Raw genomic sequence first — 27,289 nt, 5'->3', positions numbered from 1 at the left:
GCACCGGATAATCTTTGCCGGTCCTTCTGGGGCAGCCGAGGACACGAACACACCGAAAAACCCTCCAGCAATAGACGACGACGACGACGAGAGATTCAGCAACTAAAGCCGGCGTGGAGAGGAAGCAGACCAGCAGATAAATAAATAATATGAAGAAACTGGAGCTGTTTCTGAAAACCTGTCATTGAAATTGGAAGTTTTTTTTAAATTTTCTGTGATTCTGATACCTTCGAAATCCCAAATCTCTGTCTGGATATGAGAAGCTGCAGCCTCAATCCACCTAAAACCTGCCAACAGTGCAGAAAAGCAGCCACCAGGCTGTTTGATTTCCACTTCTGAACATGTTTTTAGTGTTATCTGTACCTTTCATCTGCATATTTTTGCTGTAATGGATGAAAATACAGTTGTTCAAGGCGATGCTATAAATAAGCTTGCAGATAACAGCGATATAAATCCATTAGGAGATAAAGAAAGATCAGATTTTTTGTTTGATGAGCTTCAATAAAACACTGTAGATGGTTTAAATTGATTTAATTTACTTTCTGTTACAGCTTTCAGCCATTCTTTTAATTATACAATTTTTTTTACAGTATATTAATCAGAACATGAAGCTTTTTTGCAGATATTTGCTGTTATTTAAATAAAACATGTGCATAATAAATATGCATATTAAATAATAAATACAGTTTTGTTAAATTAAAATAATATTTAATGATATCACCATGACCCTAATGAGGATAAAGCGGTGTATAGAGAATGGATGGATGGATTTAATTATATCTTTTTTTATACATTTTTGAAAAAGTATTTAGTGTTACTATTTAATTTATTTCATTTTACAGTTTTTACTGAGTTCTATTTATAAATGACACTTTTACTGTATTTAAATCAGCAAATAATATGACTACAGATAAGTTTTACTGTGATTTTTTTACCTTATTTAATTGATTTTATTTTAGCTTTTACCCATTTAAAAAAAATACTATTTTTACTGTGTTTAAATCAGAAAAAAAACATAATTATTTTACAGATATTTGCTGTTATTTAAATTAAAAGTGTGAGTAGTAAATATGCATATTAAATAATAAATTAAAATTATTTTCCTTTTGTTCATTTTTGCAAAAGAAAAAGATAATATCTAATAAAATCACAGAAAAAAAACACTGATACAGATGTTGACTGTCAGAAAACAGGCCAGAACTGGTTTTATTTTCTACATTTCAATGTTTTAAACAGTTTAATTGTGATTTTTTTATTCTTTGAAATGAATTGAATTCAATGACTTAATTAATAATACATTAACACATAAGGAAGAAGACATGAAGCTTAACGTGGACATTTTGTACAGTTTTCTAAGCTTTGATTTGAGGAAGTCACTTATTTTCCACATTTAAAAAAAAAGTGACACAAACAATAAAGTGATCTTGAAATATAATGACTTTTAGCACAGATTTGGGTAATTTTCCCAACAGAGAACTTGCATAAAGGTCAAATCCACCCATCACCTGTTTCTGTTTTCTGATTTTTTAAGAAAACATGTTTCTCTTTAAAAAAAAAAAAAACAATAATAAAAAAACACAAAAATTGAGCCATTTATCAAAGTCAGAAACTGTAAAAACAGGAAAATTTGTTGGATTTTTAGCTTTCCAATCATCCTTGAAGTAAACATGTGTGACAAGTGGATCAATTGGGTAAAATTGACCAAATATAAGCTAAATCATAAGATATTTCAGCGATTTTTAAAAGAAAAGTATATATTTTTTAAAGTAGTTTTACTATTCTTGACTATTTTATTTCAGATTAGGACTCCTGCTGTTCTTTCTTGCTCTGGACAACAGTCTGGCTGTTTATTTGCACTTTAAAAGCACAAAATGTTCGTTTAAATAATGTATAAACTACTTTTACGCTGGTGGGAATCAGTCATTTAAAGCAAATGTACCCTGGAACCCATCGTCTGCTCTGGAGGCTGCTAGAAAACACAAACTCTCTGTTGTAAGTGACTAGTCCCTCTATAGGTTGGCATTTATGGCTGCAGACAAATTAGGGACAGTAAACGTTTCAAAATATAAAAACAAACCAGATAGAAACCGAACCAGATCCCAGCAGCCGTTCTGCTTTTTCAACCTTTTCCTCCCATATATTATGAAATTAGCAGCCATCCAGAGAGCCGGGACGTAATAAATAAAAGCAGAACAAAAGGATTTAACGATGCAGCTCTTTGTTTTTATAAAAGGGATTATTCCCCGGCAGCAGCTCTCAGGTTTTTCCTCCTCTGGGTGTCGAGTGATTGGCGGCGTGTAAAAAAACGCAGATATTAAAACACACCCGGCTTCAGCTGAGCAGGGAAAAAAAAAGCAATAAAACCCTGAAGAAAACCTCGTTAAGTTTCAGGATAATTTAATTTCCAATTCCACGTCAATTTTCAAATGCTAACTGGTTTTCATCGTGTTCTTTGGGAGACAAACGGAGGAAGAAATTTAAAATCGGATTCTTGACAAGCGCTTTTTTTTATTTTTTTGCATCAAAAAGCAGCAAAATCGAACTTTTCCGAAGTTCAGCCACAGATCAGCCGTTGGGAAATAAGAAAAGCAAGAAAATGTGCTCAATATTGTGAAGATATTTGGTTCATCCGAGCCTCCAGATGATGACTTTCACCGGCTTTTACCTCAGACTCAGTCAGCAAAGCAGCAATAACATTCAGAGCCCAGAGAGAGAAAAAGACTCAGAAATATTCAGTTAGAAGTTTTTTCTGATCGGCAGAAGTCACGCCGAGTTCAGTCGACACAAACGCTGTGAGGCTGCAGCTGTGTGCAGATGTTTTACTGCTGATTTTAGGAGCTTTAAACGCAACAAGCTGGTCCTAAATCAGGCAAAGATGTGAAGTATCAGAAGATAAAGATCCATAAATATGTGGAATAAGAATGAGAGATTAAAATCTAAACCCTGACAGAACAACACTATAATCTAAAAAAAATTAGCTAATAATTACTATTCTTAAAATATATATTATGTAGATTCACTAAAGCCCAAAAAGGCATGTTTTCCTTTTAAAAAAAAAAAAGCCAAAATGATGCCATTTATCAGAGCCAGAAACTGTAAAAACTGTAAAATTTGTTGGATTTTCAGCTTTCCAGCGTTCCTTGAAGCAAACATGTATGACATGTGGATCAGTTGGGAAAATTGACCAAATATAAGCTTAATGACAAAATATATTAACAAAATCACTTTATTCTACGTCTTTTTTTTAAATGCCAAAAATAAAAAGTTCTATTCTCCTATGTGTTTTTAAATACTGCATATCAAAGTTATTTTATCATCTATCACTTGAAAGCCATGTTGTCTCTAAAAAAAAGAAAAAAAAATCACCAAAATATCAGAGTCAGAAACTATAAAAACTGGAAAATTTGTTGCATTTTTAGCTTTCCAACAGTCCTTGGACTAAGCATATATGATATGCGGATCAACTGGGAAAATTCACTAATTCTAATCTTAAAATTGTAATAGTTCATTTGTCTTCTTCAAAAAAATACCAAAAAAATAGTTCTGTGCTCCTATATATTGTTATATTCTATATGTAAAAGTCCATTTACCATCAAAGGCAACTGACAGGCAAGACAAAATAAAATAAATAAAAAAATCACAAAAATTATGAAATTTTCTTGGCGATCAAAACTAAAAAAAAAAAACAGTAAAATTTGTTGGATTTTTAGCTTTCCAACGGTCCTTGAACTAAGCATGTGTGATGTCCTGACCGATTAGAAAAGCTGACCTTAAAACTGTACTAATTCATCAAATTCACTTTATTCTACACCTTATATTTTTTTTAAACTGCTGCTTCCTGAAACCTTCTTCTGCACCTTTTAAATTCAGATTGCTGTCAGTGTTTGAATCTGAAACCTCCATCCTGACCTTCCTGACGGCCTCCAGGAGACCACAGGTTGAGTTCACGTGTCGTTACTCACCTCCACAGCGTGTCTGGTCGTGTTGGTAGGAACCGGCGGGGCAGGAGGCCAAACAGCGTCCGCCATCAGGGCTCAGCAGGGGCAGCTGGGAACCACAGGAATCACAGTCCCACCTGCTGGAACAGGTGGAGCAGGACGACTGGCAGGCTGTGGAGGACAGGGTGGAGGGTCAGAGGCTTCACGGCTTTATGCTGGGCAACATGTCACAGTTTGATACCCTAATACAGGAGGAAAGGTTACCATGGAGACACATTTAAACCTTTAAAGAGCTCACATTCTGCTTTGCGGGTTCACAAAGCTGCTTTTTCCACATGTAATAGAAACTCATATTCCAACAGAAACCATTACTTTTCACAGCTTTTCTTCTCTGACAAGAAAAGACGGAAGTGGAAAATAAAGAGAAGCTCCTCTAAATCAGTCCAAACATCAATTTTGTTTCAACTAAATGCAGATTCAGATCCTTCAGTGGCCAAATATTCAGTATCAGTGTCAAAACTATATTTAAACAATCTATAGTTTGCTGGATCCATTCCAATATTATGATGCTGCCACCACCGTGCTTCACGTCATGATGCCGCCACCACCGTGCTTCACGTCATGATGCCGCCACCACCGTGCTTCACGTCATGATGCCGCCACCACCGTGCTTCACGTCATGATGCTGCCACCACCGTGCTTCACGTCATGATGCTACCACCACCATGCTTCACGTCATGATGCTGCCTCCACCATGCTTCACGTCACGATGCTGCCTCCACCATGCTTCACGTCATGATGCTGCCTCCATGCTTCACATCATGATGCTGCCACCTCCATGCTTCACATCATGATGCTGCCACCATCATGCTTCACATCATGATGCTGCCACCACCATGCTTCATACCATGACGCTGCCACCACCGTGCTTCACATCATGATGCTGCCACCACCATGCTTCACATCATGATGCTGCCACCTCCATGCTTCACATCATGATGCTGCCACCATCATGCTTCACATCATGATGCTGCCACCACCATGCTTCATACCATGACGCTGCCACCACCGTGCTTCACATCATGATGCTGCCACCATCATGCTTCACATCATGACGCTGCCACCACCATGCTTCACATCATGATGCTGCCACCATCATGCTTCACATCATGATGCTGCCACCACCATGCTTCACATCATGATGCTGCCACCACCATGCTTCACATCATGATGCTGCCACCTCCATGCTTCACGTCATGATGCTGCCACCATCATGCTTCACATCATGATGCTGCCACCACCGTGCTTCACGTCATGATGCTGCCACCACCGTGCTTCACGTCATGATGCTGCCACCACCGTGCTTCACGTCATGATGCTGCCACCACCATGCTTCACATCATGATGCTGCCACCACCATGCTTCACATCATGATGCTGCCACCACCATGCTTCACATCATGATGCTGCCACCTCCATGCTTCACATCATGATGCTGCCACCACCATGCTTCACATCATGATGCTGCCACCTCCATGCTTCACATCATGATGCTGCCACCTCCATGCTTCACATCATGATGCTGCCACCATCATGCTTCACATCATGATGCTGCCACCATCATGCTTCACATCATGATGCTGCCACCACCATGCTTCACGTCATGATGCTGCCACCTCCATGCTTCACGTCATGATGCTGCCACCACCGTGCTTCACATCATGATGCTGCCACCACCATGCTTCACATCATGATGCTGCCACCTCCATGCTTCACGTCATGATGCTGCCACCACCGTGCTTCACATCATGATGCTGCCACCACCGTGCTTCACGTCATGATGCTGCCACCACCATGCTTCACATCATGATGCTGCCACCTCCATGCTTCACATCATGATGCTGCCACCACCGTGCTTCACGTCATGATGCTGCCACCACCATGCTTCACATCATGATGCTGCCACCACCGTGCTTCACGTCATGATGCTGCCACCACCATGCTTCACGTCATGATGCTGCCACCTCCATGCTTCACATCATGATGCTGCCACCACCGTGCTTCACATCATGATGCTGCCACCACCGTGCTTCACATCATGATGCTGCCACCTCCATGCTTCACATCATGATGCTGCCACCACCGTGCTTCACATCATGATGCTGCCACCACCGTGCTTCACGTCATGATGCTGCCACCACCGTGCTTCACGTCATGATGCTGCCACCACCGTGCTTCACGTCATGATGCTGCCACCACCGTGCTTCACGTCATGATGCTGCCACCACCGTGCTTCATGTCATGATGCTGCCACCACCATGCTTCACATCATGATGCTGCCACCACCATGCTTCATCATGATGCCGCCACCACCGTGCTGAACTCCAGTCCAGATTTAAATTGAGCTTTGTTCAACAGTATCCTTGTATTTGCCTCTGTAAAGCTTTTACTGATGGGAAACTGGAGATCCCAGAGCAAGCATAAGTAAACACGAGCCAGATTTCAACCCAGATGTTGCACAAATATTCAAAGGGAAAAGACTAAACGTTGTGTCGAGTAATTCAGCAGCAAATTATCCACAAATATTTATTTCACAATAAGCAAATGCGTCCTCCACAGAATCTCTCTCATTTGAATTTTCCTAAATTAAGTCTTACGGTATTTTTTGTTTGTTATCCTTTTATGTGGGTTTATTTTAGGATCATGATGAACTTCTGAGGCCTGCAGATGGAGTTGAGGCAGATCACAGCGGGAGGCCGGAGAACACAGATGCTGCGTCTTCACCGTCATAAATAATACAAGAAGAAGCCCGAGAAGATTCTGCTTCTGATCAGTATCAGCAACATTTATCAAAGAGAACATTCCAAAACAGGAAGTTTTGCAGATTAAATTCTGTCTAAAAAGCAAAAAGCAATACACCTGGAAGAGCGGAACCCCACTACATTACACAGAGAAATGAGAATCGCATCATTACATCCAAACATTCTGATGAAAAGCACCTTCTTAGGGATCTTTAACACCAACGGTTCTGTCTGGAACAATGTAATCTGCTCTCAGACGACGTCTCCGCGAGGATGTTAATGAAACGGGTACATTTAGAGAGAAGAAGGGAATTCAGTGAGGATGTCTTTTTAATGGGGAAACCTTAAGATTACAGAATAAAAAAGCAGCTAAAATCCCCGTTAAGCCTCCAGGTCGCCCACACAGGCAGAGATAAGCGAAAGAGAGGAAGAGGAGATACGAGGATGCAAACAGATTAGAAGAGAGAAGATTTTTGAGAGAGATGAGAAGACGGACGTGATCTTATCAAAAATCAGAGTTCTGGATCAAAACTTCACTTCCTAAAAAAAATAAACAGCGAGAACAAAAATGCAGCCGACAATCTTCGACGCATAAAATAATAAAATAATTACAGTAAAAGTTGCAGTGTAATTACAAGAAATAAACACACGTGCAGCTAAATTTGAGTCCTGCAGATTTTATTTTCTGTCAAATTTCACAGCTGCTTTGCTCTATTGTCCCATTTTTCATGAGCTTAGTCGCTCATTTTGCTCCTGACGCCTTCATATCATCCCTTTCTGTTTTAATTAGAGCTTTAATTAGAGTTCCACAGTGGGACCAAATGGGACCAAAGACTTGTCGAGTGCGACTAAACGTCTTCACTGGGTGCTCCGGTGGAAACGATGGTTTGTTTTTGTGCTTCTGTGCAGCCAGCATCAGCACAGCTGGTGGAACATTTAAGCACCCAAGTGGACCAGCTGAGGCCTCCATCTGATCGTATCTGCACCTCTATGCTCACCAGGTTTGTTGTTCTACCAATCAGCCAAAATGTAAAAAAAAAAAACTTGTCTTGTCAAACTTTCCATACATCCAATTCTCCTGATGTTAGAGCCTCAAACGTTGTTGAGATGTCGACCAAAGACTGAATTTTTAGTAGAAACATGGATCCATCCATATATTCACACCTGCAGGAACTTTCTGGGACCACAAAACCAACCTCAATTGAATATCGGGCTTTGCAAAAGTTCTGTTCCACTCGGTTTCATGATCTTTAGAGACGTTTACATGTCAGAGTGAAAAATTCCATTAAACAAACTGAAAGTTCTACCTTATAGGCAGGTGTCATTAACACAAATTTGTTCTCCGGTGAAGTTGTATCAAGATGGAAGTCAAAAGAGTTGAGATATCTGCTCTCCTTCATGCTGGCCACAACAAGTCTGACAGAGCCAAGCAGCTGAACATCAGCCGGATGACCGTCCACAGAGTCACGGAGAGGCTCAAGGATGGTGAAGATCTTTCAGTGATCTTTCAAGAATGGTGAAGACCTGAAAGATCTTCACCATTCTTTAGCCTCTCCGCAACTCTGTGGACGGTCATCCGGCTGATGTTCAGCACGAAGGAGAGCAGATATCTCAACTCTTTTGACTTCCATCTTGATACAACTTCACCGGAGAAAAAAAAATTGTATTAAGGACACCTGCCTATAAGGTAGAACTTTCAGTTTATTTAATGGAATTTTTCACTCCGACATGTAAACGTCTCTAAAGATCATGAAACCGAGTGTAACAGAACTTTTGCAAAGTCCGGTATGTTGCATTGTTGACCATTTTTGAGGGTCACAAACATATTTCTGACCATTTTGAGTCACTTTGAATGAGTTCCAAGTCATTTTAGGAAAAAAAAAAAGAGTCTTTCTGGACAATCCGGTTCTTATTTTGAACGAATCTTTAGTATATTCTGATCATTTTCAGTCTTTCTGGACAGTTATGAGTCATCTTGGAGAGGCTTCATGTCAAAATATCTAAAAACTGGAACCTTGTCTTGTCAAACTTGCCACAAATCAGATTCTACTGATGTTAGAGCCTCCAAAGTTGGTGAAATGTCGACTAAAGACTGTGTTTAGTAGGGCTGCAACTAATGACGCGTCAACTAATCGTCTGAGCACGATACGTCATCAAAAGCGGAAATGAGCGTGCAACGCAACAGAATTCAGCGTCTGACCGGAGCGCGGAACACGGACGGACGTCGGCGCTGCATCGTGCATGTATTATGTATGCACGATGCAGCGCCGACATCTGTGATCTATCGTAAACACGGATGTCAGCGTTTACTATACAGCTGTATCTAAACGCGGACATGGCGCTGCAGCGTGCATACATAATACATGCACGATGCAGCGCCAATGTCCGTCCGTGTTCCGCGCTCCGGTCGGATGCTGATTTCTGTTGCATTACGCGCTCACTTCCGCTTTTGATGACGTATCATGCTCAGACGATTAGTTGATGCATCGTTAGTTGCAGCCCTAATTTTTAGTAGAAATAAGGATCCATCCATATATATACATATATATATGTATACTTACAGGAACTTAAGAGGGACACACTGAATATGTTGCATTTTTGTCCATTTTTGAGAGTCACAAACAGATTTTTGACAATTTTGAGTCATTTTAAATGAGTTTCAAGGTGTTTGAGTCTTTCTGGATGTTTCTTATCTTTAGTATATTCTGATGATTTTGAGTCTTTTTGGACAGATTTTCAGTATTTTTAGACAAATAAGAGTCACGTTTAGGTCGCCACTGAAACTGTCAGAAACACTGAGACTGTAAAACATGAAATATTGCATTCGGTGCTCTCACATTTCATATCAGTATCACTGCAGGGAAAGAATAATGCTGCTGATTATAAACCTCTGTGCTGTAATGACCCAGTTATGATTGTGAGAGGACGACGGTCTGCAGACGCTTCAAAAGGTTAATTCTGCTGCTTCAAAGGGCAGCAGCTACGCGCCTCCATTATCTCTTCTACGGAAACGATAACAGGCTGTAATAGTCGAAAACGAGGCAACAAAAGACCAACCAGCAATAGTGAGAATCCCTGCAGAGAAATCCTAAGTATGTTCTGATCATTTTGAGACTTTTTGGACAGATTTCACGTCAAAATATCAAAAAACTGAAACTTTGTCCTGCCATACTTGTTACACATCAGATTCTACTGATGTTAGAGCCTCAAAAGTTGGTGAAATGTCGCCCAAATACTGTATTCTTAGTAGAAATATGGATGGAGGAACTTTCTGTGGACACAAAGACAGCCACGATTGAAAGTGTTGCATTTTTGTCCATTTTTGAGAGTAACAACTATAGATTTTTGGCAATTTTCAGTCATTTTCAAGTCATTTCAGGCAAATTTTGACTCTTCCTGACATTGTTTTGACAAATCTTGAGTAAATTCTGACGATTTTGAGTAATTTTGAACTGATTTCATGACAAAAGAAATGGAAACTTGTCTTACCAAACTTGCCGCACATCAGACTGAACTGATGCTAGAGCCTCAGAAGTTGGTGAAATGTCGACCAAAGACTGCATTTTTAGTAGAAATATGGATCCATCCATATGTATACACTTACAGGAACTTTCTGGGTCCACAGTACCATCATGATTTTCCATTTTCAGGGGCCAATAATTATTCACTATTGTCATTTTCCACAGATTTCAAGTCATTTTGGACCATATCTACCTTTTTTTGGACAAATATTAACCATTTTGGACAATTCTGAGTCATGTTGGACAGGTTTTATATCATTTTGAACAAATTTTGAGCATATTTTTAATGATTATGGACAAATTTGGCACCATTTGGATCCATTTTAGACAGATTTCAATTCACTTTGGACAGTCTTTTCTTATTTTTGAACATTTTCGAGTCATTTCGGATTTAAAAAAAACTCATTTTGAACAATTTTTGAGCCACATAAGAGGGATAACAAGATGGTGTGTGTTTGGATTTCAGGCCTACCTGCACACACTCGTCCTTCGGCGTAGAATCCGGCCGGACAGACGGACAAACAGCGACCCAGATGGAGGAAGGACTTGGGATCCGAGCAGCTCTCACATCGGTCTGGAGAGCCGGAACAGGACTGGCAGTCTGCATGGCACTGGGCTGCAAACACACAGTGAACAGATTTTATTTACGCTCTGAAATGTGTTGATGCTGGATGTGAAAACACTCCACAGCCCCACATACATCCTGACTTTCAATTTCATGCTAATTTTCTCCCGTAGAAGCGGGCCGACGCCGTTTTACTCGGAGGACTTGAAGTTACTCCCTCCCACGCTGACACACATATTTCGGAAATTTGATTTGGCACAGCGCTGGGACACACAAAAAAAAAAAAATCACTTTTTTTCCAACACATTCACATCCAGTGTGCTTGCTTCTGTGTTAGCAGGAGCTAGTTTTAGCCTCCAAAATGAATCCAGCTGGGAGTTTCTGGGAACATCCACAGTTTATCAGCCAACAGCTCCACTGAACGCTTCACCGACAGTTCATGAGCTGAAGCGGCTTCCTCAGGGTAAGCCGCTGTGCAAATTTACTTTTTAACTAAGAAACAAGTGGAAGCATATTACGGCTCTGAGCAACAAGTGCAGCTGAGCAAACCTCCCACAAGTGCACCAATATTTGAGGTGTAAACAGGAAGAAACAGAAATGTGAAACCACGACTGAAGCCGCAAGTCTTACGATGTAAACGTCTGCCGATGTCTATGAAAGACACACTACCTTATTTTAAAAACAAATTTGGCTCATTTTGGACAATCCTCAACTTATTTTGGGCAAATCGTTGGTAAATTTGGGCAATCTAAAGCCATTTTGGACTAATTTCATGCCAAAAACTGCCCAAAATAACTGGAACCTTGTCTTGCCAAAGTTGTCACACATCAAATCCTACTGATGGTAGAGCCTCACAAGTTGGTGAAATGTTGACTAAAGTCTGTATTTTAAAAGGAAATATGGATCAATCCGACTGCCTGGCGCCATGAGCCCAACCTCAATTGAAAATGTAGCATTTTAGTCCCTTTTTGAGGGTCACAAACATATATTTTTGACAATTTAAAGTAATTTTGAATGAGTTGTAAGGAGTTTGAGTCTTTCTGGATGATCCTTATCTTACTTTTTGGACAGGTTTTCAGTATTTTTGGACAATTATGAGTCATTTTGGACAGCTTTCATGCCAAAATAGCAAAAAAAAAAAAAAAAGGCATACTTGTCTTTCCAAATCTCTGTCTGTATCCAAATCTCAGGATGCTGGAAAGCAAATCTCGTTCCGAAATCGCGCGATTTCGGAACGAGATTTGCTTTCCAGCATCCTGAGATTTGGATACAGACCACAACAAAGAGCGATCGCCAAGTAATGTGGAGGTTTTCGTTCACTTCTCATCTCTAGTATGTTGTGGGACGCTCATTGAGACTATCTGAGCCGGTCAGTGTGGGGAAAAAAGCACATTAGGGCGGACTTTGACGCGGGGGGGCCAGTTGCCCCATACTTTTCGCTAGCCGAGCTGCTAGCTGAGCTGCTAAGCTGCCTGCCTAGCTAAATACTGGAGCTATGTCGAAAATTTATTTCTCCATCACTCACATGTATGAAACGACATGAAAACAGACCCCAGGTTGGAAAAAAACGAAGTTCCCCTTTAACTCCTTTTGGGTTTGGCGATACAATATTCATCTTAAAGGAGGTCTGAAGGGCTAAACAGGCTGTTTTTCTCTGCATGTTGCCCTGAATGGGTATAAAAATGTAAAAAAAAACAAAAAAAAACTGCTGAATCTCATCCTTAAATTAATTTAACACATGAAACAAGTCTCTCGCCTGGTGACCCACTTGTTAAACTCTTTGTTACATTCTGAAAAATTAAAATCAAAAACCAGAACCCTGTCGTCATCCGAGCGTACGGAACATCCAGCCTCTCCTCAAACAACATCAACGGCTGCTTTCACTTGATTGCAGCGTGATTGCTCCATTCATTACAACAATGTGTGGAGCAAATAAAGCAGATTAATGCGACGACAGCAGAAGGAAAACACGAGAGGCCGGACAGACCGGCAGCGCTGGAGATTAGAGGCAAGAGGAAAAAGCAGCAGCAGCAGCAGAACATGAGAAAAATGGAGATGAGACTTTAATCTTAACGGCCAATAAGACTGTCAGTAAGCCAGAACGTTCCGTCTTAAGTATCCCCATCTCTCTCTTTTCTCACTCAAGCACCTCTCATTCTGTCTTCTATCTCTGTTCCGGCTTCATTCCTCATCACTCCAAACCCCCTTTTTTTCTCTCACATTAATAAAAAGTGAGACTGCTTATTGGCCAACATCGAGTGTTTACCGGCTCTCAATGTTCAGCTGGAATTAACCTCCTGAACCTGAAGTCTCATTTTCACTCACTGTGGGTTCATTTTTCACTGAAATATAAAGTCCTGCACCTCTGTGGAAACAGAGCGACCACGACTAGAAGGAGATAAAACTAAAAAGGTGTCTTTTGTGCAGAATGACCCAGTTAGACTGACATCAATCATTAAAAAACGACAAAACACATCCTCTACAAACTACTCCACACATCATCAGTAGAAAGATGTTTCTCCATGCTGAATGGATCTCCAACAACCTGCTCCTCTGTTCACTGTTTCTGAGCCGAGCTACATTTGTTTTAGTGCTCCAGTCAGGGCTCCAGACTGCGACTAAATGTTCGCATTTAGCGACCAAAATTTGAGCGAGTGCGAGTAAATTTTTCATCTACTCGCGCATGTGCGACCAGTAAATTTTTCCAGTTTCTTTTTAAATTATTATTGAATATTTTTTGTTACTTACAAACTTCAGCCCAGTAGACAGTAATGGGCAAATGAGCCGTTTGCCAACCAACATTAACTCCAAAAGAAGAAGAAAGGAGTCGAACACCAAAGAAGAAGAAGGCGGGCCGACGTGTGTGAGGGCAGGGGACGAATGACGGTGAAGCTCCTGATGTTTCACAAAGCCTTTATTTACGTTCAGCCTTATTTTGACCACAAATTCACCTTTCTGTCTTGTCTCCATTCCAGCTGTTTCTAAGTTTAGACACATCCTTTGCTAAACAGCAACAGTGGAACCGTTTTCTTTCGTCTTTATGGGAATTTTCGGACTTTTCTGCAGCGCCTTCGTCATGTCAAGAAACCTCTTCTTAGAGAATCACTTCCTGTGCCGCTGGAATGGTTACAAAATAAAAGCCCGTAGCATTAAAAATACGCCTTCAAAATAAAAGCCTGGATAGAACGGTTATTTTAACAGTAGCAAAACAAAGTCTTGCAAAAAGTGATGAACTGATCAGCAGACCTTGATAAGAGTAATTTACACGTGATTTGGTATAATTACATAACGTGTTCATGCCTGTACTCGGCACAAGGTCATTTTTATTACAGATTTCATCCGTCGGAAATGATCCATCAACTGAGCAGCCCTGGTGGAGTACTGCACTCTGAGTGCTTTTCTTGTTATGTTTTGTCAAGTGCTGCACAATAAAATGTGAATTGAAAACATAGTTTCCACATTTACTGTGCAAGTATTTATCAGTAATACAGAGAAAATTAAAGGAAATGTGAATATTTACTTTGCAAGTCGATTTTGGTGTGCGGAACTAAATTTTCTGCTTGTGCTCCTAAAAGTTTAAGTTAGAGGCCACTGTGCTCCTAGAAAAAAAGTTAGTCTGGAGCCCTGCCAGTACATAATTGTTTGTCCTTTCAGTGTAAAGTTGACCAAAATTCCTCTAAAAATCACTTGAAATTTCTTCAGAGTAACAAAAAAAAAATGTCCAAACTGACCGAAGAATTTCATAAAATAACTTGAAAACTGTCCTAAAATAATTTAAATTTGTGATAATTTTGTTGAAGAGGCCATTTTTTTGTCATTTTGGACCATTTCAGTCATTTTGGTCCATATTGAGTCCAGTTTTGAGTCTCTGCTCATCATCAGTAGAAAGATGTTTCACCATTTCCAACAACCTGCTCCTCTGTTCTGTTTCTGAGCCGTGCTGAATTTATTTTACTGATCCAGTAGCTTTCATTTTCCTCTCAGTCTCTCTGTGGAAACACTGCCTGCAGTTCAACCTTAAAACTTGGTTTATTTCTGTTGAAATTTATAGTTTAGATTTGGATTTTGTTCTGGACAGATCCACGAATGATCTGAAGTATCGTCAGAAGGTTTTTAAAAAGCAGATGTTTTTTTTTTACTCTTTTTACATTTCCTGCTCTCATAAATGGGGTCATTTTGTTGATTTGCTTTATAGATAACACACCTTTTGAAACCTTGAGAGAGTTTTGGAGTTTAAAGGATTAAATGAAGTTGTACTTTCAGCTCGATCAGTTAAATCACTGGAATGTTCTGGTTTATAAATCTGTTCCTGGCCTGCTTCCTTCATATCTAAAGATAAAGCTGTAGTCTTTGCTTTCAGGTTTAATTCCTGCTGTTTATTCACAAAGTTGGGACTTGATTGGGGGGGAAATGTCGCTTTTTTTGCTTGGAATAAGTCGCAAAATTGTCTGAATCTTTCACTCAGTGGATTAAAACAATTTTAACCCATTTTTTTTCAAATTTTTTCCCAGTCAGTTGTGCAGAATTTAGCATGTACAGATGTTAGAGGTAGTAGCTTAGGCTTTTTTTTAATTATTTTTTTTGTTGCTGTTTTGTTTTTGTTTTGTTTATTTCTTTGGAAAATATGTCACTCTTGTTATGACTGTATTTTGTAAAATGGGATAAAACTTTAATTAAAAAAAATAAATTTAACAACTTAAATGCAGAAACTAAATGTTCTGACATATTTCTGCATTTTTTCCACAGTTTCCTGCACTCTTAATCTAATTTAAGCAGTTTTGTGTGCATGTAACCTGTTGATTTATATTTCTCTTTATCTCTACGATTATTTTTTCTTCATATAACAAAGATTACATTAGAAAAACCATCTCTTGCGTGTTTTCTGAACTCTGTGTCCTTAACTCTCCTCATGCAAACAAATCATTTTATTTTATTTAAAACCTCTGAGGACACAATGAGAGCCAACCTTCACTCTGAATGGCACCAAGGACCACAGAAGAACAAAAAAAAACACGAGAGTACACGACTTTATTCTCTTATTTTATTACGAGTGCTTACGGGATTGTTTCTTGTTTGCTTTGACAGCCGAATTTATTTTTGTTTCTTCCTCTTGAGGACGAAACACGAGTTCATCAATCACAGCCTGTGATTGGAGCTGCTGTTTACGGACTGTGCTTTCATTTCCTCACAGGGTCTCCGAGGCACTAAATTAAAAAGCCGCAGCTCTGATTAACAGCAGCCGAGGATCATCCACCAGCTTCTACCTGATTGTGACCATTTACACATGTTTGAATTAATATCTCACCACGTTTTGTTGAGTCTGACTCTCAGCACAGCCCATTAAAAGCGCCTTCCTGCCAACATTCACCAGCTTCTGGCGGCTGACTCTAATTTCACACCCTGATTGCCACTAAACAGCCTTCAGTGTTCGGATGCGCAGTCGGTTTGGACCCAAACTCTCTTTTTTATCCAGACAATAAAGCCCCAAATAGGATGAAATGCACTCGGGTCCTCCTGACTTTGCCGATTAAAACTGATGAAATTAGCATCAATTCTGCTGTTTATGAAACATCTCAGGATCTCTGATGGGAATTAAAGGGAAAGTTGAGCTAAAATTAGCCCCAGAAAACACCAAGATTTCACACATATTAGTATTTCTACACATGGAAGAATCTGTGCATCGTTGTTGTTTTTCAGGTTTATTGATCCAGCAGCTTTGATTTTCTCCTCAGTCCAAAATTGTCCAAAATTACCTGAAATTTTTCCACAATAACTTAAAAAAACTGTCCAAAACTACATGAAACTAGTTCCAAATGACAGTTTTTTGGAGCAATTTAAGTGATTATGGTGAAGTTTTTGCCACTTTGGACCATATTTAGTCCAGTTTAGAGCCTCTGCTCATCATCAGTAGAAAGATGTTTCTCCATGCTGAATGGATCTCCACCAACCTGCTCTTCTGTTCTCTGTTTCTGAGCCGTGCCGACTTTATTTTATTCATCCAGTAGCTTTGATTTTCCTTTCAGTCTCTCTTGTCGTCTCTGTTTTGTCTTTTTTGTGTCTTGTTTTTGTTGTTTTGTTTTCATTCAGACCATTTTATGTGTCTGGGACACCGTTTCCTTTTTTATGCTCACTTTGTGTCTCATTTTTGACAAGTTGTGTGTCGTGAGGGTCGTTTTGTGGCTGTTTTTTTTGTCTTTTTTGCTTCGTTTCTGTTATTTTATGCCTCTTTTATGTTGTTTTGTGTCTCTTTGTGGTCGTTTTGTCTCCACATCCTACAGATATTTAACTATTTCCATGTTTCCAGCCTCTCCAGACTTTTCCTCTCTGCTCTGTTCATCATCAGTAGAAAGATGTCTCTCCATGCTGGATGGATCTCTAATAACATGCTTGAGCATAAGCTTAAGTAGTTTTACTGTGTTGTGTTTATTTATATCTTCATTCATTTATTACAAATATTTGTTGTTATTTTCAGTTTTTACAGAGTTGAGAGTCACAGGTTTGTAATATTTACTTTTTTTTGATCCAGTAATTATTTGAAGAGTTTATTTGCAAAAACAGACAACTCCATTTTGATTAAAAAAAATTGTTTTTACTTGAGATAATATCAAACTGAAGTTAAATACATGGAAAAATAGAGAAAAAATAAATTATTATTATCTCAAGAAAATAATTAAAAAAAATAGGTTTTATGAAAATTTATAAAATGGAGTTCTGTTTTTGCAAATAAACGCTTCATTTTTTCTTCTTTCAGTCTAAAGTTGACCAAAATTATTTGTAAAATCGTCCTAAATGGCTTAAAAACCGTCCTAAATGACTGTAAGTTAGTTTAAAATGAGCTAAATTTTGTTTAAAGGAGCCATTTCTTTGTCATTCTGGACAGTTTTTATTTCTGGTTTATTTTCATTTTCTTCTCATGTTCCATGTTTCTCGTGATAAAACGTCCGTTTCAGTCTCTTCTGTGCTCAGTTCACTTAAAAGTTGTTGCATTTTATGGTTAAAATCTGAAGGTTTTTTCATTTGGTTTTCTCCTTTCCCTGCTGTGGGACGAATAAAAGCTTATTTCTTAGTGAATTACATTTCAATCTCTGCTCTGTGGAATTCATTCACAAGAAGACACCAAATTACTTTTTTTTTTCTTTTATACTATCTGCTGAGTGCAAACCGTTATTTTTTGGTGTTTTTTTCAGAGACATGTAGAATGAAGTGACTTTGAATCAAAATATTACAATTTCAAGCTTAGATTTGTTCCATTCTTCAGACAGAACTGCACATTAAGCATGATTAAGACTGCTGGGAAGATGAAAACCTGACTTCTCTTTCTATTTTTACGCTTTCACGCTCTGATAAATGGTGCAATCTGAACAATTTTCTAAAGGTAACACGCTTTTCAAAGACACCTCTGGCTTTTGGGCTTCACAGGGTTGTATGACGTACGTCACATATTTCACGTCTGAAAGGAGCTTAAGAGCCCCATTTTCATCCATTGTTCCCAAAATTGCTGGATGCATACGACTGAAATCTAATTATCACAGTTGCAGAGCTGCATTTTCTCTGTTCGCTGCACAGTTCTTGTCTCAGGAGTCACAGAAAAGCCAAAGATCCTTCTATTTCTGTCTAAACAATATCTTTAAATTAGCTTACTGTGGCTATGTTACCGTTCCGTGAAGATTTCCAGCTCCCACGTCCACATTTTGGGACAAACATCACACAGGAAAATGGAAGAAGGTGCAAGAAGGAAGGTGAAATGTACGGAGTTTATCTGTGAGATCTAAATGCAAACAATGCAACATTTGTCCAAGATGGTCAAAAAAGGTCAAAAACTGCACAAATGACTCTGAATCTTTCCAAAATTATGCAAAATTTGTCAGAAATGATCAAAAATGTATCCAAAATTACTTATAATTAGTCTAGCGTGCTGCAAAATTTGTCCAAAATGATCAAAAATGTGTCCACAAAGGTAAAACATTGTCCAAATGTCTCAGAATGTATCGAAAATTATATACAATTTGTCCAAAATGTTGCAAAATTCATCCAAAGTGATCAAAAATGTGTCCACAAAAGGTAAAACATTGTCCAAATGTCTCAGAATGTATCGAAAACTGTATAAAATTTGCCCAAAATTATGCAAAATTTGTCCAAAATGATCAAAAATGTGTCCAAAATTACAAAGAATCAGTTTAAAAGGATGCAAAATTTCTCCAAAATTACCAAAATTGGTCCACAAAGGTTAAAAATTGTCCAAAAGACTCTGAATCTGTCCTAAATGATGCAACATTAGTCAGAAATTATCAAAAATGTATCCAAAATTACTTATAATTAGTCTAACGTGCTGCAAAATTCATCCAAAATGTGTCCAAGGGTAAAACATTGTCCAAATGTCTCAATGTATCGAAAATTAAATAAAATCTGCCCAAAATGATGCAAAATTTGTCCAAAATGACCAAAAATTGGTCCAAAAAGGTTAAAAATTGTCCAAAATGATGCAAAATTTGCACAACATGATCAAAAAAAGCATCCAACATCACTTATAATCAGTTTAAAAGGATGTGCAATTTGTCCAAAAATGTATCCAAAATCACTTAAAATTGTTCTTATAAGATGTAAAATTTGCCCATAATGACTAAAAATGTGGTCAAAAAGGTTAAAAATTGTCCAAATGACTCAGAATCTTTCCAAACTGATGCAAATTTTGTACAAAATGATCAAAAATGTGTCCAGAATTACTCATAATCTGACTAAAAGGATGTAAAAAATGTTGATTTGTTTTATTTCATTCATTTGTAAAATAAAAAAGTGTTTCATGTAAATAGTCTCCAAACAAGAATGACAAAAAATGTATACAAACAAGTTAAAATTAGACCAAATGACTCTAAATCTGTCCAAAATGACCAAAAATGTGTCCACAATGGTTGAAAATTGTCCACATGACTCTGAATCTGTTGAAAATCTTGCAAAATGTGTCCAAAATTACCAGAATTTTGTCCAAAATTGCAAAAAAAAAAAGTCCATTAAGCTTTAAAAAATTGTTCGAATGACTCTGAATTGGTCTACAATGATGTAAAATGCATCAAACATTGTGCAGGAAAGTGGCAGAAGGTGCAGGAAGGAAGCTGAGATGTCCAGAGTTTTCCTGTGGGGCCTGAATGCATCACCTGGGAGGAGAAGCTGCCGACCTGTGGGCCTAAAGACAGCCGTGATGAATCGCCTTAAAGCAAGATTTACGGTCCGGGAACGAGCAGACGGAGAGCGAAGGGAGCATGTGTCCTTTTTTTCCTTCTATTTTAGGAACCTACAGCCGGCCGATGCAGAAGTAATGATGGAGTCTGTAAACGTGAAGTTAAATCACTTGTTGTTGAACGTTGCCTCTAATCGCAGCGGAAGCACGTTTAGATCATGTTTCCATACAAACGGATGAGCTTTACCGGGGTTTTCACGCAGGAACGGACTCTTAAATCCTTCAGTTTTTCTCTCCCACAGCTAAATTTAACATATTTACACAGCAGTAAGGTGAATTAAAGAAGAGAGGAGCTGAAAATGAGATGTAAATGTCATAAATAAAGACAGAAAAGTGAACAGAGCGAGGTAAATAATCACAGGAAGCTTTAAACAGATGGAAAGCATCCACGTGTTGGAGCTTTTAGATCTCAGAAATCAAATTTTCTTGAGGTATTTAAGGGTTTAGCTGAGTATAAAGAAAGAAAAGTCAAGATAAAAGCATTTATATCACATTCAAAATGCAAATTACACATCATGACTGCAATATGAGCAGCAACTTTAGCAGGAAACGGTCGTTTTTGCATCTCTTTTCGACTAAAAAAAGAATAAAATGTGCGATTTTTGCTGCAGTTTTGCTGCAACGAACACGTTTCCTGGTTTCATGTTGCATCTGGAACATGATTTATAGTCTGGAGCGTCTCTGCAGCAGCACAGTACTTCATCTAAAACGGTCTATTGTGACACTTTTTACCTTTTTTTTCCCCAATAAACTGCAACTCCTGAGATTTGGATATTACACTTTTGATAATATTCTGATTAACTGTTCAGCCATTAGACACAAATGATAATAAAGTCCAACATATACGGAGGACTATGGTAATAAAAAGACAAAAAACACAAAGATCAAAGCACTGAACTTGACCAATAGCATTTTTCCCACTAAAATTTCGTTTAGACGTGCTAATTTGGTTAAATTTTGGAGTGAAAACTGGCCTGCTTCAGATTTTATTCATCAGTTTCACCTTTTTTTAGCCCTACGAGGAAAAAATAACAACAAATTGACACTAAAAGTCAAGAAAAAACATCTATGACAAAACTAACATCACTGTCTCCCAAACATTACGAAAACTAAATTCACATTTTTAAATCGGAACATTTTCTCATGGAAAAGACTGGTAGGAAAGGCTTTTAATTTGAAAGAGCCACAAGACCTTCACCCATTAGACCAGGGGTTAAAAATTTGCCCACAATGATTCAAAACGGTCCAAAATATCTTGACACTCGTCCAAAATGATCAAAAATGAGTCCAAAATGACTCAGAATCTGTTTAAAACGACGAAAGTTTTCTCAAAAGTTTGCCCCAAATGATTCAAAACAGTCCAAATAGTTTATTTGTTCCACAAGAGGAAATTTGCAAATAAAACCCTAACACTTGTCCACAATGGATAGAAATGTGTCCAAAATTAGTTAAAATCAGTCCAAAATGAATAAGCATCTGTCTAAAATTACTCAAAATGTGTCCAAACTGATAAAAATGTCTCCAAAACATCTTCGCATTTGTCCACAATGATCAAAAAAATTAGTCTAAAATTACTAAAAATCAGTTTGAAAGCATGCAAAAATTTTCCCAAAATAATTTAGAAACTGATTTTTTTTGACTAAAGCAGATAAAAAAGACTAAAAGATGACTAACACCACTCAAAAAAAATGTCAACATACATCAAAAAAATGTCCAAAATGGGTCAAAAAATTTGTCAATTTTTTTACCTTGAAACTGGAGTAAAACTGCAGTTTCTGGTGTTTTATTGACCCACACATCCACCCCAACCTCCTCCTTATACAGATTTTGTAGCCTTTTACCAAGATCAACTCATTTTCTCTTATTTGCGTGATTGGAGTCACCACAGTGGCAAAAACTGACAAACAATTTGTCCAAAACAATTCAAACTGACCAAAATACTTTGGCATTTGTCCACAATGACTAAAACTGAGCCTTAAACGACACAGGGTCGGTCTAAAATTACGCAAAATTTTCCCCAAAAAAATTCCGAAACTGTAGAGTTAAAATGTTTTGACTAAAGCAGATTCAAAAATTTGTAAAACATGACTAACGCGACTCCAAAAATTTCAGAATTGACCAAAAATGTGTCTCAAATGGGATAAAAAGGATCCAAATATGTAGGCTCTGTCCAAAATTTGCAAGATTTGTCCAAAATGACAAAAAAAATGATAAAAAAAAAACAAAACAAAACTGCAGTTTATGATGTTTCACTGACCCACACATCCACCCCAAACTACTCCTTATGCAAATGTTGTCGTCTTTTACATACATCAACTCATTTTCTCTTATTTACTCGACTATGGGGATGGCTAGTAACTACGTCATCGTGTCCAAAAACGTCACTTCCGCGTCCGACCAAACCAACGATATAATGGTGCTGTGTTGTGTCCTGTGTTGCAACAATAGAAATGATGTAAATAAAATGATATCTTTCTACCGCTTTCCTCTGGACGAAAAGGAGAAGAGAAGATGGCTGACACTGATAAGGTAAGTCGGATTTCTAATCTTAGAAAACACATTTAGCGCCGGGAGCTAACGTGCGCTAGCTAGTATTAGCCGCTTGAATCATGTTATCTTTTTGTGTTACGAGGAGTGTTTGGGCCACATTACAAAAGAAACTAAAAGTGGTCGAGATTAAAGCCTCTGATAATAAGTTTATACTTTTAATTTATAAGAATAAAGTCTGCCGAGGGAGACTTTTGTCCCAGTTTTGGGGACTTGGACTTGCTTGACCAATCTGCCCAAAATACTCGACTTGACTAGGATATGGGTCTATGTGACTTAGACTTTCCCTTTAAAACCACCTGCCAGCACACTAACATTTACAACTCTGTTGGAGTTGTAAGAGTTAAGACCTCGCTTTACCGACTTCGGAAAATCCGCAAAATAAGATGTCACAGTGAAAAAGGTGACCGGTTCTTTCGCTACTGCCATTTTTCATTCGGTGCGCCGCGGCGTAGGACACGGAAGTGGTCCGTGACGTCACACTAGCCATTCCCATAGCCGCTACAGAAACAAAAAAAATTGTCTTACATGATTCAAAACAGTTCAAAATACATTGAAACTCTAAAACTAATGACTAAAATGTGTCTAAAATAACAATATTTACCTTAAAACTGGAATAAAACTGCAGTTTCTGGTGTTTGATTGGCCCACACATCCACCCCAACCTCCTCCTTATTCAGATTTCTGGCTTTTTACACACATCAACTCATTTTCTCTTGTTATTTGTTTGATTGGAGCCACTTTATGACAAAGAAATGCAACTTTTTATAGTCAGGCTATGTTCTCGTTACCGCAAAAATCTTGAAAATTAAGTAAATAAGCAAAAACCCTCATGAACGCTTAATTATCAACGCGGCGTTTTGTTAATTTGTTGAATTAAGGATATTACAGTCCATACATTCCCCCTGTTGTTTGCTTGAACTAATTAGGTTCTGCTTTTTGCCTGAGAACACGTATGTTCACGCTTTGTCGGACATTTTCTTATTAAATTTTTACAGCAGGAACACCGTCGAGGGACACGAAACGCACAAACAGCAGGTAAACCTGAATAAAAACAGCTCATAAAACTATCGTCATCTCAAACTGTTTGCTCAGTGCAGTGAAAAAAAAAGAAAAACATCTCCTAAGCCCGGCTGTAATTACTCATCGGAGCAGCCAAAGTTAATTATAAGTCTTCATAAATCTAAACAATGTGGTCCTGCTGTTTAATTGCCTGCAGGGGTATTTATCTATATGAGAAATAGTCATAATTGCCGACAGCGTGGATGCCAATTTCCAGTCAATGAGACAGATGGATCAGTCTTCCAGGAGGGAGGTGAAGGATTCGGGCTTTGATGTTCCTGTGTGGCTTTCCAACGTAAATGAGCTTCAAGCTGTAATTTAACGTCTTAGGGAGACTTTTCCTCTCTTACTTTGTGGCGTTTCGTCTTGGAAGCGGTTGAAGAAAAGGAGGAAAAAGCCTCCAGTTGGACTTTTTGTTTGAAGTCACATCACAGCTAGATGGTATCAAAGTGAGAGCTTCTCTTTGCGTTCATTAGTCGTTAAATAGGTGTACGTTAAGCCACGGAAACGTCATTCATTTCATGCAGTTTCAGGACCCTGGGGAGAGAAAGTTCAGTGACTAAAACACGTCCAACATCCATAAAAGGACCCAAAACGTGTCCAATAAAGGTTACAATTAGACCAAATTGCTCTGAATCTGCCCAAAACTATACAATTTGCTTTCTTAAATGGTCAAAACAGTCAGAATTTGTCCAAACCTGTCTAAAATACATCTAGAACTGATAAAAAATATCCCAAAAATAATTCAAAATCTGTCCAAAATTACTCAAAACTGCCGGAAATTGTCCAAATGACTGTGAATTTGTCTAAGAAGATGCAAAATTAGTCCAAAATGACTCACAAATTGAAAAGTTCCAATTGCTGACTCCAAACTGTCTCTAAAATTATCAGAAATTTGTCCAAAATGACTCAGAATCTGTCTAAAATTACTCAACATTTGTGCAAATCGACTAATTTGCCCAAAATGATTCAGAAACCGCAGCCAAATTTTTTTTAAAATGTAAAACATGATTAAAATTAATTTAAATGCTCAGAGTTCATCCAAAGTGAGGTAAGATTAGAACAAAATGAAAAAAAAAAGACCAAAAAATGACCACAAATTACAAACAATTTCTCCAGAATGAGTGAAAATTAGTCCAAAATGAACAAAAACTGTTCAAAATGACAAAAATGTTTACAAAATGACCAAAAATGTGTCAATAATGAGTGAAAATTAGTCCAAAATGGATCAGAAACTGTCTAAAATTCACCCCAAAAAAGGTCCACAATGACCAAAATCCAAAATCTGTCAAAGATTACGCAAAAAAATTTGTTCAAAATGACCAAAAATGTCTCCAAAATGGGTTAAAATTAATCCAAATACTCAGTCTGTCCAAAATAGTCTGTCCGAAATGACGCAAAATTTGGTCAACATGACCAAAATGTGTCCAAAATAGGTGAAAATTTGTCCAAAATGCCAAAATAAGTGAAAATTGTCCAAAATGGCAAAATCTTTACAAAATGACCAAAATGTGTCCAAAATAGGTGAAAATGTGTCCAAAATGACCAAAATGTTTACAAAATGACCAAAATTAGTCCAAAATGGATCAGAAACTGTCTAAAATTCACTCTAAAAAAGGTCCACAACGACCAAAATCCAAAATCTGTCAAAGATTATGCAAGAATGAGTTCAAAATGACCAAAAATGTCTCCAAAATGGGTTAAAATTAATCCAAAATACTCAGTCTGTCCAAAATACTCAAAATACCATCCGAAACGACGCACAATTTGTGCAAAATGACCAAAATGTTTACAAAATGACCAAAATGTGTCAACAATGAGTGAAAATTAGTCCAAAATTACTCAGAAACTGTCTAAAATTATTTCTAGAATGTCCAAAATAATCCAATTGGTTAAAATTTGTCCAAAATTTGCCAAAGATTATGCAAAAATGTGTCCAAAATGACTAAAAATTTGTCTACAATGACAACATTTACTGTTAACGCAGACTGACTGGATGGACTCTAGGTTTTAAGATGCATAAAAACCACAATAAAAACCACAATAAACCAGCAGAACCAGAGCCGTCACAGGCAGATTATTTTTCTTTTTGGCTCATTTACTGCAGAAAACCAAACATTCCACCGTCAGCTGTGTGCGGTACCGTCTGGATCTGGTTTTATGTGTTTTTACTGGTCTTCAGTGCAGATATTTCCTCTAAACTCTGAGCTCTGAAGCAGAAAACTGGATTGAAACTCCCCAAAAGCTCAGATTTTTGTCCAATAAGCATCAATCACAGAGAGAGCGATCGATCAGAGGAGACAGAAACTCACAGCGCCGGAACAAAAAGCCCTGAAAACAACGTGACGTGGCTTGGAGTATTCTTTCAACACTTTTGGACCAGCAGAACATTCCTCAGGGTTTCTGTTGTCAAAATGTTTTCCAGCAACTTAAGTGGAGGACGTAGATTTATCTGATTTACTTTGATGACCTCGTGTGCTGAATGGTGGATCTTCACTGATTCAGCACAAAGTGAAATCTTTGTCATGTTTGCCGTCAAAGAGCACACAAAGGCAGAAAGCCCACGTTTCTCTGCAGCCGTCGTCCTACCTTGGTGGCAGTCGGGGCAACACCGGCCCTCCTGGACCACGGCGAGGGTTCCTGGGGGGCAGGTGGGGCAGGAGGTCAGGTAACAGGTCACCTGGCCGTCACGGCATTCACACTCCCTGCAGCTTCCATCGGTCCACCGAGCCAGATTCTGAAACCACACGGAGGAGGAGGAGGTTTAGAAGAAGTGAGGATTCAGTTCTGAAGAATCACAATTAAAGGAGACAGACGCTGAGCTGAATGCTGATCAGCTGCAGGTGTTGCTTTTAGAAGAATACAAATTTGATTGCATATGAAAGTGTGCAATGACCAATAAAGCTGATTCTGATCCTTTCAAACCAGAGCGAGTGAAGCCCACTGAGGAGACAGAGAAAGGAAAACAGCAGCAATAACTCAGAAACTAGTTTTAAACTTTACTAAGACTTTTAACAACTTTTCCAAAACGACCACAAAGCCCCAAAACAATTAGAAATGTCCAAAATGGTTCAAAACTGTTAAAAATCGCTTCACAGCTGTCTAAAACGACTCAACAAATGTCCAAAACGAACTGAAAAAAGTTCCAAAGTGACCAAAAATGTGTCCAAAATGTGTCAAAATCTGTTCAGAATTATGTAAATTTGTCAGAAATGATTCAAAATACGTCTAGAATTTGTTAAAATTATTCCAAAATAGCTAAGAATCTGTCCAAAACTGTGCTAAATTTCCGCAAAGTGATTCAAAACAGTTCAAAACGGGATACAATCAGTTCAAAGTTACTCAGAATCTGACCGAAATGATGCAAATTTTGTCAAAAATGATTCAAAACTGTCCAGAATAACTGGTTGTTTTCCCAAATTGACTAAAAAAAGTCAAAATACTTAGAATTTGTCCAAATCGGTTCAAAACTGCTCAGATTTGCTCCACAGTCATCCAAAAATAATTCAAAAAATGCTCAAAATAACTGAAAATTAGTCCAAAATGAACAAAAATGTGGCCAATGTGCTTTAAATTCAGTTCAAACTTACTCAGAATCTATAAAAATGATGCCAACTTCGT

The 27,289-nt window shown here is 38.2% G+C and overlaps 1 protein-coding gene and 1 long non-coding RNA gene across 2 annotated transcripts in view; one reads left to right on the top strand and one right to left on the bottom strand.

The window, feature by feature from the left end:
- LOC127534895 (uncharacterized) overlaps nucleotides 1–27,289 on the top strand; it is a 382,765-nt gene that overhangs the window by 216,216 nt on the left and 139,260 nt on the right. The gene's annotated exons all lie outside the window — the stretch shown is intronic.
- fras1 (Fraser extracellular matrix complex subunit 1) overlaps nucleotides 1–27,289 on the bottom strand; it is a 338,079-nt gene that overhangs the window by 192,702 nt on the left and 118,088 nt on the right. The window contains 3 exon segments of the mRNA XM_051951259.1: nucleotides 3,963–4,109; nucleotides 10,732–10,875; nucleotides 26,258–26,405. Coding sequence (XP_051807219.1) covers nucleotides 3,963–4,109; nucleotides 10,732–10,875; nucleotides 26,258–26,405 — 439 coding nt within the window.

This window comes from Acanthochromis polyacanthus, chromosome 7 (assembly GCF_021347895.1).
Source record: "Acanthochromis polyacanthus isolate Apoly-LR-REF ecotype Palm Island chromosome 7, KAUST_Apoly_ChrSc, whole genome shotgun sequence".
In the NCBI taxonomy this organism is placed as follows: domain Eukaryota; kingdom Metazoa; phylum Chordata; class Actinopteri; family Pomacentridae; genus Acanthochromis; species Acanthochromis polyacanthus.
This window is presented reverse-complemented; position numbering and strand designations above follow the sequence as displayed.